The sequence below is a fragment of the Piliocolobus tephrosceles genome, chromosome 21 (genome assembly GCF_002776525.5).
Source record: "Piliocolobus tephrosceles isolate RC106 chromosome 21, ASM277652v3, whole genome shotgun sequence".
In the NCBI taxonomy this organism is placed as follows: Eukaryota; Metazoa; Chordata; class Mammalia; order Primates; family Cercopithecidae; genus Piliocolobus; species Piliocolobus tephrosceles.
Genome location: NC_045454.1, coordinates 46055604 through 46067882, shown reverse-complemented (window position 1 = coordinate 46067882; position 12279 = coordinate 46055604). Strand labels below are relative to the sequence as shown.

The window sequence follows — 12279 nt, the reverse complement described above, 5'->3', positions numbered from 1 at the left end:
TGTGAGATGAATAATATGTTTTCCCGGCAGGGCATGGTGGCTCACTCCTGTAATCCCAGCACTTTGGGAGACCGAGGCAGGTGGCTCACCTGAGGTCAGGAGTTCAAGACCAGCCTGGTGAACATGTTGAAACCCCATCTCTAATAAAACTACCAAAAACAAACAAACAAAAATTAGCTGGACGTGGTGGCATGTGCCTGTAATCCCAGCTACACAGGAGGCTGAGGCAGGGGTATTGCTTGAATCTGGGAGGCCTAGGTTGCAGTGAGCCGAGATCTCGCCACTGCACTCCAGCCTGGGCGACAGAGCGAGACTGTCTCAAAATAATAATAATAATTTGTTTTCTCATCATGGCTTTTTCACTTCTACCACCTCTTGGTCTTGGCAAGAGATGAAGAGGGGGGAGGATTTTCTTCCTCCGGGGGGTGGGGGTAGGGTAAGGACGGTGGACTTCAGGTCCTGAGGAAGAGCTGATGGTGGTGGTGGGTTGGAGGGTGCAGTGAGGATGCAATCTGAAAAGACGCTGGAGCCCAGGAGGCGAGAAGCGGAAATGAGGTAGATAAACTTCTCAGAAGTCAAAAGTGGGTTAGCAGCCTGGTATAGGAGGTCTCTGTTCCTATACTTGATTGAAGATCAAGTATGGGCGTAACATCTCTTGTTGCACCAATCATTGTGGGGTTTTTCCTTGTTCACCTCTCATCGTTTCCTCCCCTCCCTGACTTTCCTTTCCCTCCTCTGTTTCCCCTCCATCTCCTTCCACCCCCACTCTTCCTCTGACTCTCCCCCTTCTTTCCCTCTCCATCCTCCTCCTCCCTCCTCCCACCTCCTCTCCTTTCCCCCTCTTTCTTCGTCTGCCCTTCCCCATCCCTTTCCATCCTCTTCCTCACCCATGTCTCCTTCCTCTTACTCCTGCTCCTTCAGGCTGAGAGACCCCTCCCAGAATGATTTTTTGGAGGCTAAACTTAGCAAGAGGTTCCATCCCCAGGCGGAAGCTGGTAGCTGCTGGTGACTTTTATCAATACATACTCTTCACACCTTGGTTTCCTCATCAAAGCCACAGAAACAGAAAGACCATGATGAGAGTGAAGGAAACTCCAGCAGGGGTTGGGGCCAGGTACTGGGGACTCTCCTATCTCCCACCAGCCCAGCAAGGGCAGGGAGGCAGGAGACTGCCCTGAATCCACTGCCTACCCTTGGCAGAGGTAAAGAGCATCCCTGCCTCTCTCAGGCCACAGTTCTGCATCTAAAATGTGCAGACAGTAACAGCTGCTGCCCGAAGCCAAAGGATGTATATAAATGTATAACTCACACAAGATGCCTAGGCCTTGAATATGCCGGGCGCAGTGGCTCAAGCCTGTAATCCCAGCACTTGGGAAGCTGAGGGGGTGGATCACCTGAGGTTGAGAGTTCGAGACCAGCCTGGCCAACATGATGAAAACCTGTCTCTATTACAAATACAAAAAAAAAAAAAAAATTAACCAGTTGTGGTGGGTGCCTGTAATCCCAGCTACTCGGGAGGCTGAGGCAGGAAAATCATTTGAACCCAGGAGGCAGAGGTTGCAGTGAGTCGAGATCACACCATTGCACTCCAGCCTGGGAGACAGAGGGAGACTCAGCCTCAAAAAAAAAAAAAAAAATTCGTTTATGTTTCATACATACCTTGTACACATAGACTGAAGATGATTTCATACAATGGTTTTAATAATTTTGTGCATGACGCAAAGTTGGTGTACACTGAACCGTTTGAAAGCAAAGGTCACTGTCTCAGCCACCCATGTGGACAATCTGTGGTTGCGTGGCATCGTCATCATTCCTTTTATTTATTTATTATTTGTATTTTTTTTTTTGAGACAGAGTTGTGCTCTGTTGCCCAGGCTAGAGTGCAATGGCGCGATCTCAGCTCACTGCAACCTCCACCTCCTGGATTCAAGCGATTCTCCTGCCTTAGCCTCCCGAGTAGCTGGGATTACAGGCGCACACCACCACGCCCAGCTGATTTTGTATTTTAGTAGGAATGGGGTTTCATCATGTTGGCCAGGCTGGTCTCAAACTCCTGACCTTAGTTGATCCACCCCCTCGGCTGGAATCCCAAAGTGCTGGTGTTGTAACCGAGCGAATTATAGAGAAACACCACACTCTTAGACTAATTCGGGAATCCTTTATTAGCCGGCGGCGACCGAGAGATGGCTAGCGCTCAAAATTCTCTCGGCCCCGAAGAAGGGGCTGGGTTTCTTTTTATACCTTGGTTTAGAAGGGGAGGAGGGAGCCTAGCTGAAGCAATTTTACAGAAGCAAAGCAGGCAAGAAAGTGAAAAAGATGAATGGTAACAGGAAAACAAACAGTTCCGGGTGCAGGGGCTTTAAATCTATTACAAGGTGATAGACATGGGGGCTTTGGGTGCTATCAGCCGGAGGAATTCCTGGCCACTGCGGATATAGCTTGCCACAGTATCTTATCAGTAATTGCATTCTTGGATGTGCTGGGAGTCAGCTAAAGTCCTTAAGGAAGGGGGGTGAGTAAGGGGCTGTCAGTGAAGGAGTCAGAATGGAGTCTGTCTGGCTCTCTCTGCTAAGGGAGAGTCAATCAGGTTAAAAATGAGGTAGGGCCGGGCGCGGTGGCTCACGCCTGTAATCCCAGCACTTTGGGAGGCTGAGGCGGGTGGATCACAAGGTCAGGAGTTCGAGACCAGCCTGGCCAACATGGTGAAACCCCGCCTCTACTGAAAATACAAAAAACTAGCCGGGCGAGGTGGCGGTCGCCTGTAGTCCCAGCTACACGGGAGGCTGAGGCGGGAGATGGCGTGAACCCGGGAGGCGGAGCTTGCAGTGAGCTGAGATCGCGCCACTGCACTCCAGCCAGGGGGACAGAGCGAGACTCCGTCTCAAAAAAAAAAAACAAACAAAAAAAGAAAAAACACGAGGTAGGGTATCACATCGGGATTACAGGCGTGAGCCACCACACCCGGCCAACATCACCATCATTCCTGACTCTGAATTTATACACTACTAACAAGCAATCGCTTTCCTCCACCTATTCACACATAAGCACTTAACAGTAAGAGATGTGAGATGCCTATCTGGCATGTGAGAAAATGATAATAGCTACTGACGGGGATTTCCCTTGAGGATGCTGAGTAAACTTTGTGGTACGTGCCTGCATTTCCACTGCAACCTGTTACATGTGATGAGTTGTGGAATTTCCCATTTGTGGCATCGCATTGGAGCTCAAAAAGTTTCAGATTTTGGAGCAATGTTTTCTTTTTTCTTTTTTCTTTTCTTTTTTTTTTTGAGATGGGAGTCTTGCTCTGTCACCCAGGCTGGAATGTAGTGTTGTGATCTTGGCTCACCAACCTCAACCTCCTGGGTTCCTGCCTCAGCCTCCCGAGTAGCTGGGATTATAGGTGCCCCCCACCACACCCAGCTAATTTTTTGTATTTTTAGGAGATGGGGTTTCATCATGTTGACCAGGTCTGGAACTCCTGACCTCAGGTTATCCATCCACTTTGACCTCCCAAAGTGCTAGGATTACAGGCACGAGCCACCACGCCCGGCCTAGATTTTGGAGCATTTTGAATTTGGGATGGTGAATCTGTAGTGTTGTTCCTCTCCCCCCAGCAACCATTTTGCCGATGGGGAAACTGAAGCACTGAGAGGTGATGGCACTTGCTCGAGGTCGTATAGCTAGTGAGTGGCAGAGTGGACTCAGAACCCAGGATCGTCTGATTGCAAAGTCTGTTTCCTTCATCCCTGTACTGTGCAACAAAAGCAAGAATACTATTGACAATAATAACAACAGCCCACAAATTCTGACTTGTCATTCACGACAACAACAAAACAATAATAACAATACGTTCACCTCTGGTGTCGAAACCCATATCCTAGAGTCCTAGGAACTAACGAGTGCCTCCAGCCCCACTGTGGCAATGCTCATTTGCATAGACCCTCTAATTTGCATGCATATCATTATCTGCCCCCACCCAACCCACCAGCTCCCCGTGTTTTATGCTTCCAGCTGGCTTGGCGGATTGTCACTCTGTCCTGGATGTGTCTAATAAGGGCGTCTTGCGGGATGTAGCCTCTACTTCCTCAGGAATTGCGGATTGGAGAGGAAGCCAGACCCAGACGTGAGGTCTCTGGTTTCCCCCACATTTCCTGCATGGACTTGAGCCAACTGGGTTCAGGTTCCTTGTCTGTAAAATGACCTCCACGGGTCATTACCTCCATCCCGCTGCCTCTAGGAGCCACCCTGTGTTGCTGATGGTTGCCCCCTCCGACTCCTCCCTTTCCCTGTGGGGCTCTTTGGGCCTGACAATTCCTCTCTACCCTTCTTCAGTTTCTTCCCCTAAGAACTAGACAGATCCAGGTACAACTATTTGCCATTTATTTCAAAGATCAGTGGTTAAGAGGCCCAGGGATATGAACAAGGTCTGGTCCTCACCCCAAGATGTGTTAGTCTGGGCTGAGGAAGGCCCTCAGGCTGTGTGCATATGTGTGTAATGTTGTGTGTTTGTCATTGTGATGTGTGTGTAATGCTGTGTGTTTGTCATTGTGATGTTGTATGTAATGTGTGTTTGTCACTGTGATGTGTGTATAATGTGTTTGTCATTGTGATGTGTGTGTGTCATGTGTGTTTGTCACTGTGATGTGTGTATGTGTGTTTGTCATTGTGATGTGTGTGTGTCATGTGTGTTTGTCATTGTGATGTGTGTATAATGTGTGTTTGTCACTGTGATGTGTGTGTGTAATGTGTGTTTGTCATTGTGATGTGTGTGTTTGTCATTGTGATGTGTGTGTGTCATGTGTTTGTCACTGTGATGTGTGTGTGTGTAATGTGTGTTTGTCACTGTGATGTGTGTGTGTCATGTGTGTTTGTCATTGTGATGTGTGTGTCATGTGTTTGTCATTGTGATGTGTGTGTAATGTGTGTTTGTCATTGTGATGTGCGTGTGTCATGTGTGTTTGTCACTGTGATGTGTGTATAATGTGTGTTTGTCATTGTGATGTGTGTGTGTCATGTGTGTTTGCCATTGTGGTGTTGTGTGTGTGTATGTGTGTGTAACCAGGTCTGACTATAACTTGGTTTCTCTGTGTCTGATCTAATGAGTATTAATTACCAAGTGTGACGGTGACACCTCTGTGGGTGGCTGTGTGGCTGGGATGCTGTCTGAGTTTTGTGTGGTTGTGTTTTAACACACACACAGTGCTGCGACTGTCTGTGATGCCGTCTATGACTTCCATGTGATTGTGCGGTTGTGCATGAATCTGGCACTTCGTGTGTATGAGTCTATAATTGTGAAAGAATGCCTGAGATTACACAGCCATGTGACAGATTTCGTGGGATGCCATAGGTGTGACTGTATAGTCATTCTCATTCTTTCTTCCTTCCTTTCAATCAGCAAGCATTTCCCGGGGGCCTGCTTTGTGCCAGGTCCTGGGCTGGATGCCAGGGACAGATCTGTGGTGTCCTCTTAGGGATGTCTATGCTTGGCAGTGATGACATCAGCCACGGTGTCAGCATTTGCACCATGGAAATTGGCAAACGTTACAAAGCTATCCCCCTCCGAGGACAGCTAGTTGTTAAACATTTACGAGCACACTGCTGTGCCCACATATCCGAGTGTAACTCTTTGTGACCAGGCTGAGGTGTGGCCACCAGTCTGTGGGTGGGATCTGAGTATGTGACTCTGACTGTAGGTGGGGTGGGCTGGACGCTCCATGATGAGTCCTGATGATCAGTCTCCCGCCCACCCTGTCTGTTCTCATGATGAGAGGAGGGAAGTGGAGGAAATTTCCCACCCCCAGCCAAGTCCCCGGAGTCCCAGGTCCCACTTTCTTCTGAATCAAAAGCATAAATACCCACCCCTCACCCCTTCTTCCTGAATATCAGGCAAATCAACTTTACCCAATGTTTGGGAGCCCACAGACCCCAAGTCTCTGGGTCTTTGTCCTTAGTATTGTCCATGGCAGGGTCTGCAGTCTACGTGGGTCTTCTGAAGGTGCCTGCTGGGTCTTCAGCCCCTCGAGATGGCTGAGTTCTTGGTCCCTGGTATTGCTCACTGAACTCTCCGCCTTCGAGTTTTGGGTTCCCTAGCATGTGCTCCAAGATCTGTTTCCTGAGTTTTCTTTTTTCTTTCTTTTTTTGAGGCAAAGTCTCGCTCTGTTGCCCAGGTTGGAGTGCAGTGGTGCGATCTCGGCTCACTGCAACCTCCGCCTCCCGGGTTCAAGCAAAATTCTCCTGCCTCAGCCTCCCGCGTAGCTGGGATTACAGGCAGGCACCACCATGTCCGGCTAATTTTTGTATTTTTAGTAGACATGGGTTTTGCCATGTTGGCCAGGCTGGTCTGGAACTCCTGACTTCAGGTGATCCGCCTGCCTAGGCCTCTCAAAGTGTTGGGATTACAGGCGTGAGCCACTGCACCCCGCCTCTGCTTCGTGAGTTTTCTTTCCCCTGAAGCACCCTCTGAGTTCTCCATGTGTCAGACCCACGTCCAATGCACCATGCTCCTTCCTTCACACCATGAAAGCCCCGAAGTAAGACCGGGTGCCATCACGCAGTCGGACCAGGCGCTCATCCAGCACGCGGACGACCACCTCCTCCCCAACCTCCAGGTGCACCACGCCACCGAGGAAGCTGCTGTCCCACCAGACGCGGGAGTTGCTGGTGGCCCGTCCGCAGGGTGACTGCTGGCTGACCAACAGCTCCAGCTCCTCGGGGTAGCGGGGCGTGCGCTTGTAGAGGCCGTGGGTGATGGTGCTGGCCAGGTCCTGCGGGCAACCTACACCGCCCAGCTGCACCTTGGAGTAGATGTAGTAGTAGCCAGCCTTGTTGGCCACAAGGGCCCCATTGTGGTAGTCGAGGCCCCTCAGGAAGGCCAAGCCCAGCTGGGTCTCCCATAGCAGCGGCCCCCCGCTGCCCGTCAAGCTGGAGTTGGCACCTGTTTGGGAGAGAGAGACAAAGGGGGCTGACGGTCAGCACATGTGTTACTCTGTGTTTTGTTTTGGTTTGGTTTTTAACACAGAGTCTCGCTCTGTCGCCCAGGCTGGAGTGCAGTGGCGTGATCTCGGCTCACTACAACCTCTGCCTCCCAGGTTCAAGCGACTCTCCTACTTCGGTCTCTTGAGTAGCTGGGACTACAGGTGCCCGCCACCACACCCAGTCACTTTTTGTAGTTTTAGTAGAGACGGGGTTTTGCCATGTTGCCCAGGCTGGTCTTGAACTCCTGACCTCAGGTGATCCACCCACCTCGGCCTCCCAGAGTGCTGGGATTACAGGTGTGAGCCACCACGTCTGGCCTCACGTGTCTTACTCTTGCTGTGTGACTCCAGGCCAGTCACCACTAGGCTGTGTGTGTGTGTGTGTGTGTGTGTGCGCGCACATATGTGTGTATTTGTAGAGACAGGGTCTCACAATGTTGCCCAGGTTGGTCTCAAATTCCTGGGCTCAACCGATCCTTCAGGCTCCCAAGTGCTGGGATTACAGCACTGCCTAGCCTGTTTGTATGTATTAATTAGCTTTATCCCTGCTTTGCAGATGAGGGAAACTGAGGCACAGAGAAGCAAATTAATTTGTTTAGTCTACATCTCAACTCTTTGCATCCCTCTTTTGCAGGTGGGGAAACTGAGGCATGGAAACGTTAAGTGACTTGCCAAAAGTGTCAAAACTTGGCTGGGTGTGGCGTCTCACCCCTGTAATCCCAGCACTTTGGGAGGCTGAGGCAGGAAGGTCCCTTAAACTCAGGAATTTGAGGCCAGGAGTTCCAGATGAAGTAACATAGGGAGACGCCGTCTCTACAAAAAACAAAAAAATTAGCTGGGCATGGTGGCAGGTACCTGTAGTCCCAGCTGCTGGGGAAGCTGAGATGGGAGGATCGCTTGCACCTGGCAAGTTGAGGATGCAGTGAGCCATGATAGTGCCACTCCAGCCTGGGTGACAGAGTGAGACCCTGTCTCAAAAAAAAAAAAAAAAAAAAAAAAAAGAAGTGTCCAAACATGCAAATTTGCAAAACCAAGAAACCAAGGTGGCATCTCGTACCTGCTGTGTGCTTCAGTTTCCCTCTCTGTTAAATGGACACATTAATAGCAACTGCTTAGAATGTAATGAATTAATATGTAGAAAGTGTGTCATAGCACATAACACAGCCTAAGTACTATATGAGAGTTCATTAAATGAATACAACTAGGCCGGGCACGGTGGCTCACGCCTGTATTCCCGGCACTTTGGGAGGCCGACGTGGGAGGATCACCTGAGATCAGGAGTTTGAGACCAGCCTGGCCAACATGGCAAAACTCCATCTCTACTGAAAATACAAAAAAAAAAGTAACTGGGTGTGGTGGTGGGTGCCTGTAATCCCAGCTACTCGGGAGGCTGAGGCAGAAGAATCACTTGAACCCTGGAGGTGGAGATTGCAGTGAACCGAGATCATGCCACTGCACTCCAGCCTGGGCGACAGAGCGAGACGCTCTCAAAAATAAATAAATAAATAAATATAAGAAAATAATAAAATAAATAAAACTGGAAACGCGTAGCACTTGCGGCCTATGTTCTGAGCAACTCTGTGAGTAAATAAGGAACGAATGAATGAATACACTGGTATGTATGGCGTTTATCTGGTCTTCCCGAGACACCCTGACCCCTGCCCCTTGCCAGGATCCAGGGTCCCCCTCACCTGTGAGATGCGCTGCTGGGTTGATCTGGTGAGACCTTCGCTCTGGGGAGAGAGGGTCAGAGGTTAGAAACGAAGACAGGGGAGGTAAAAGCCAGCCTCCTACAGGGTCACCGTGTACACCTCCTGGATTCAACCCCACCCCTTCCGGAGTGACCCAAACTTCTGCTTCTCAGGCCTGGGGGAGGGGCACCTGTGAGGATTTGGCCAGTTGTGCAAATCGTATTGGGCAATTGACCGAGGGGTGGGGGCAGCGTGGGAATCATCTCACCTCCTTCCCTGGGACCAGGACCCTGACTCACCTTGTATCAGCTGCTCCCAGGAGCCTCCGTGTCCGTCCTGAAAATGCAGAAGGGGCCTCCGGTAAGAACCTGCAGTGGGGCCACGCCCTCGCATTGCTCACACACAGCTGTGAGACACGAGGACCATGGCCACCGACACCACCCTCAGATGAGTACACAGGGCCACATGCACTCACTTGCACACACACACCCCCGCCCAGCAGCCTCACAACCACCTGGTGCCTCAGTTTCCCTCTATGTAAATAGAGTTATGAATAGTGTCTACTTGGCATTGAATGAATTAATATATGTAAAGCATTATGACAGTGCTTGGCACATAGTATGCCCTAGAGAAGGGTTTAATACGCTGGCTGCATTGGCTCACGCCTCTAATCCCAGCACTTTGGGAGGCTGAGGCAGGCAGATTACCTGAGGTCAGGAGTTCGAGACCAGCCTGGCCAACCCAGTAAAACCCTGTATCTACTAAAACTACAAAAATTAGCTGGGCGTGGTGATGGTGCACGCCTGTAATCCCAGCTACTCCAGAGGCTGAGGCAGGAGAATCGCTAGAACCTGGGAGGTTGCCGTGGGCCCAGATTGTGCCACTGCACTCTAGCCTGGGTGACAGAGTGAGATTCTATCTCAAAAACAAAACAAAATAAAATAAAAGGGTTTAATAAATAAGTAACATTGCCCAGTGCGGTGGCTTACACCTGTAATCCCAGCACTTTGGGGGGCCAAAGTGGGAGGATGGCTTGAGGCTAGGAGTTTAAGACCAGTCTGGGCAACACAGCAAGACCTCATCTCTACAAAAAATTTTAAAGATTAGCTGGGCATCGTGGTGGGTGCCTGTAGTCCCAGCTACTTATGAAGCTGGGGTAGGAGCCTTGCTTGAGCCCAGGAGTTTGAGGCTGCAGTGAGCTCTGATCATGCCGCTCCACTGTAGCCTGGGCAGCCGAGTAAGACCCAGTCTCTAAGATAAATAAATATGTAATTAATTAAATAAATAAGTAATATTTAAAAATACATGGACAAGGTCAGGCGTGGTGGCTCACACCTGTAATCTCAGCAATTTGGGAGGCTGAGGCAGGCAGATCACCTGAGGTCAGGAGTTCGAGACCAGCCTGGCCAACATGGTGAAACCCCATCTCTACTAAAAATACAAAAATTAGCCAGGCACGGTGGCGGATGCCTGTAACCCCAGCTACTACTCAGGAGGCTGAGACAGGAGAATGGCTTGAACCTGGGAGGTGGGGTTGTAGTGAGCCAAGACTGCACCACTGCACTACAGCTTGGGCAATGGGAGAGAAACCTTGTCTCAAAAAAAAGAAAATGCGGTCAGCGAGATGGCTGGACACAAGGACGCCACCCTTGGGATATAGCACCTGCCACAGGGCACAGACCTCAACGTCGTCATGATGCTGAGAAAACACATGTGGCCTCAGATGCGTGGACATGTGGTTTGCAGTTTATGGATTCATGTGTGTCTGTAGACACGGAGACTCAGAGACAAAGACACACAACACAAATACACCGGCTGCAGATAGGCGGGTGTGTGGACATGTGGGCACACACACATACGTCCACATGTTACGTGGACAGGAATGTGTGGCCACCGGATCTAGACCCAGGACACAAAAGGGGCCAAGCCCACATGGGCATGGTGTTGGGCACACACAGACCCCCAGGTGAGGCACACAGACACGTGGACACATCCACGACCAGCTGGAAGCAGCCCGAGAGATTTCCACAGATGGAAATGGTCAGAGGATTAATGACAATCTCAGTAGCAGTGATAAGAGTACAGAGAAGGCTGGACACAGTGGCTCATGCCTGTAATCCCAGCACTTTGGGAGGCTGAGGTGGGTGGATCTCCTGAGGTCGGGAGTTCGAGGCCAGCCTGACCAACATGGTGAAACCTCATCTCTACTAAAAATACAAAATTAGCCGGGCATGGTGGTGCGTGCCTGTAATCCCAGCTACTGGGGAGGCTGAGGCAGGAGAATCACTTGAACCTGGGAGGCGGAGGTTGTGGTGAGCAGAGATTGCGCCATTGCACTCCAGCCTGGGCAACAAGAGTGAAACCCTGTCTCGAAAATAAAAAAGTACAGAAAAAATGCACGTGTATGTGCACAGGGGTGTGCATGGCAGTGTTGGGGTGTCAGTTCCGTCGGGTGGAGCTGGCACTGTCTGGTACCACACATGCCATAGCATGCTTCGTCCCCTGTGAAGAGCCTGCCCTTATTTTGTAGATGAAGACACTGAGGTTCAGAGAGGTGAATTCACTTGCCCAAGGCTGGGAGCAGCAACCAGTCAAGCCAGCTGCTCTCAGCCTGTGCCCTGTCCTGCACACACACACACACACACAGACACGCAGTGACCCACAGTGACACAGGAGAGCCCCCCTCGCCTCCACCTACTGTCAGCCCCCCGGTCCCACTCACAGGCAGGCGGGTGACCATCTCTCCCAGACGCCAGTGCAGCTGCAGAAGGAACCAGCCTTGGGTGGCCAGCCCGGCCCCCATCAGCAACAGCAAGAGACCCAGACCCACCCGGGCCACACTGCACGTCTGTCTCCGGCGGCTTCGTCCCAGCCTCGTGAATGGGATGTCAGTCTGTCCATCCACCACAAACACTGAGGGCCGTACGACACTCTCCTCCATGCCCAAGGTGCCTGGAGCGGGGCCGGCACGCCTGGGTCCTTCAACCTCAGAGGAAACCAAAATTGCTCAACCCTCCTGGGCTGCGCACGCTGCGGACAGACACCCGAAGGCTGCCTTTAGAGCTGGGGTTCAGCCCCACCCCTTCCCCCACTCACCCTCCTCTTCTTCCTGTCCCCTCCGCCCCCGGCCTCGGCCCTGTCTCACTCTCACTCACGCAGACTCTCACACTTTCCAGAGGCTTCTGAAAATGTGACTCAAGTGGCAAGTGCAGTGGGGAGCCCCCAGCTTTCCCTTCCTGGGTGCTTCTTTTGCTTGGGGCCACCAAATATTTACTGAGGACTTTCTGTCCATGCCAGGCTCTGCTCTAGGTGTGGGGAATGCAGCAGTGAACAATGGCGACAAGGTTCCCTGCTTCGATGGTGCGCCTCTTCTGGTGAAGCCAGAGAGACAAGAAACCTCATGAACAAGAAAATAAAATGTTGCGGGTTTGCTTTGTTTTTGTTTTTGTTTTTGTTTACAATACACCCACCTATCTGCAGCCGGTGTATTTGTGTTGTGTGTCTTTGTCTGTGGGTCTCCGTGTCTATAGACACACATGAATCCATAAGCCACAAATCACATGTCCACGCATCTGAGTCTCGCTCTGTTGCCCAGGCTGGAGTGCAGTGGCACG

The 12279-nt window shown here is 51.0% G+C and overlaps 1 protein-coding gene across 1 annotated transcript; it reads right to left on the bottom strand.

Moving 5' to 3' along the window:
- Nucleotides 1-4961: 4961 nt before the first annotated feature.
- TNFSF14 (TNF superfamily member 14) lies at nucleotides 4962-11731 on the bottom strand. The gene is made up of 4 exons (XM_023186761.3): nucleotides 11388-11731; nucleotides 8965-9001; nucleotides 8666-8707; nucleotides 4962-6934 (listed from the first exon to the last, which is right to left on the bottom strand). The coding sequence occupies exons 1-4, from the start codon at nucleotides 11604-11606 to the stop codon at nucleotides 6510-6512; spliced, it is 723 nt and encodes a 240-aa protein (XP_023042529.1). The 5' UTR covers nucleotides 11607-11731; the 3' UTR covers nucleotides 4962-6509.
- Nucleotides 11732-12279: the final 548 nt, after the last annotated feature.

Bases quoted from the DNA above. Each gene is read 5' to 3' on its own strand.
- TNFSF14 (XM_023186761.3), bottom strand. From the start codon at position 11,606: ATGGAGGAGAGTGTCGTACGGCCCTCAGTGTTTGTGGTGGATGGACAG. The intron at 9,002-11,387 runs GTGAGTGGGACC...CTGCATTTTCAG, and splicing joins AGATGGTCACCCGCCTGCCT to GACGGACACGGAGGCTCCTG. The intron at 6,935-8,665 runs GTGAGGGGGACC...TCTCCCAAACAG, and splicing joins CCCAGCAGCGCATCTCACAG to GTGCCAACTCCAGCTTGACG.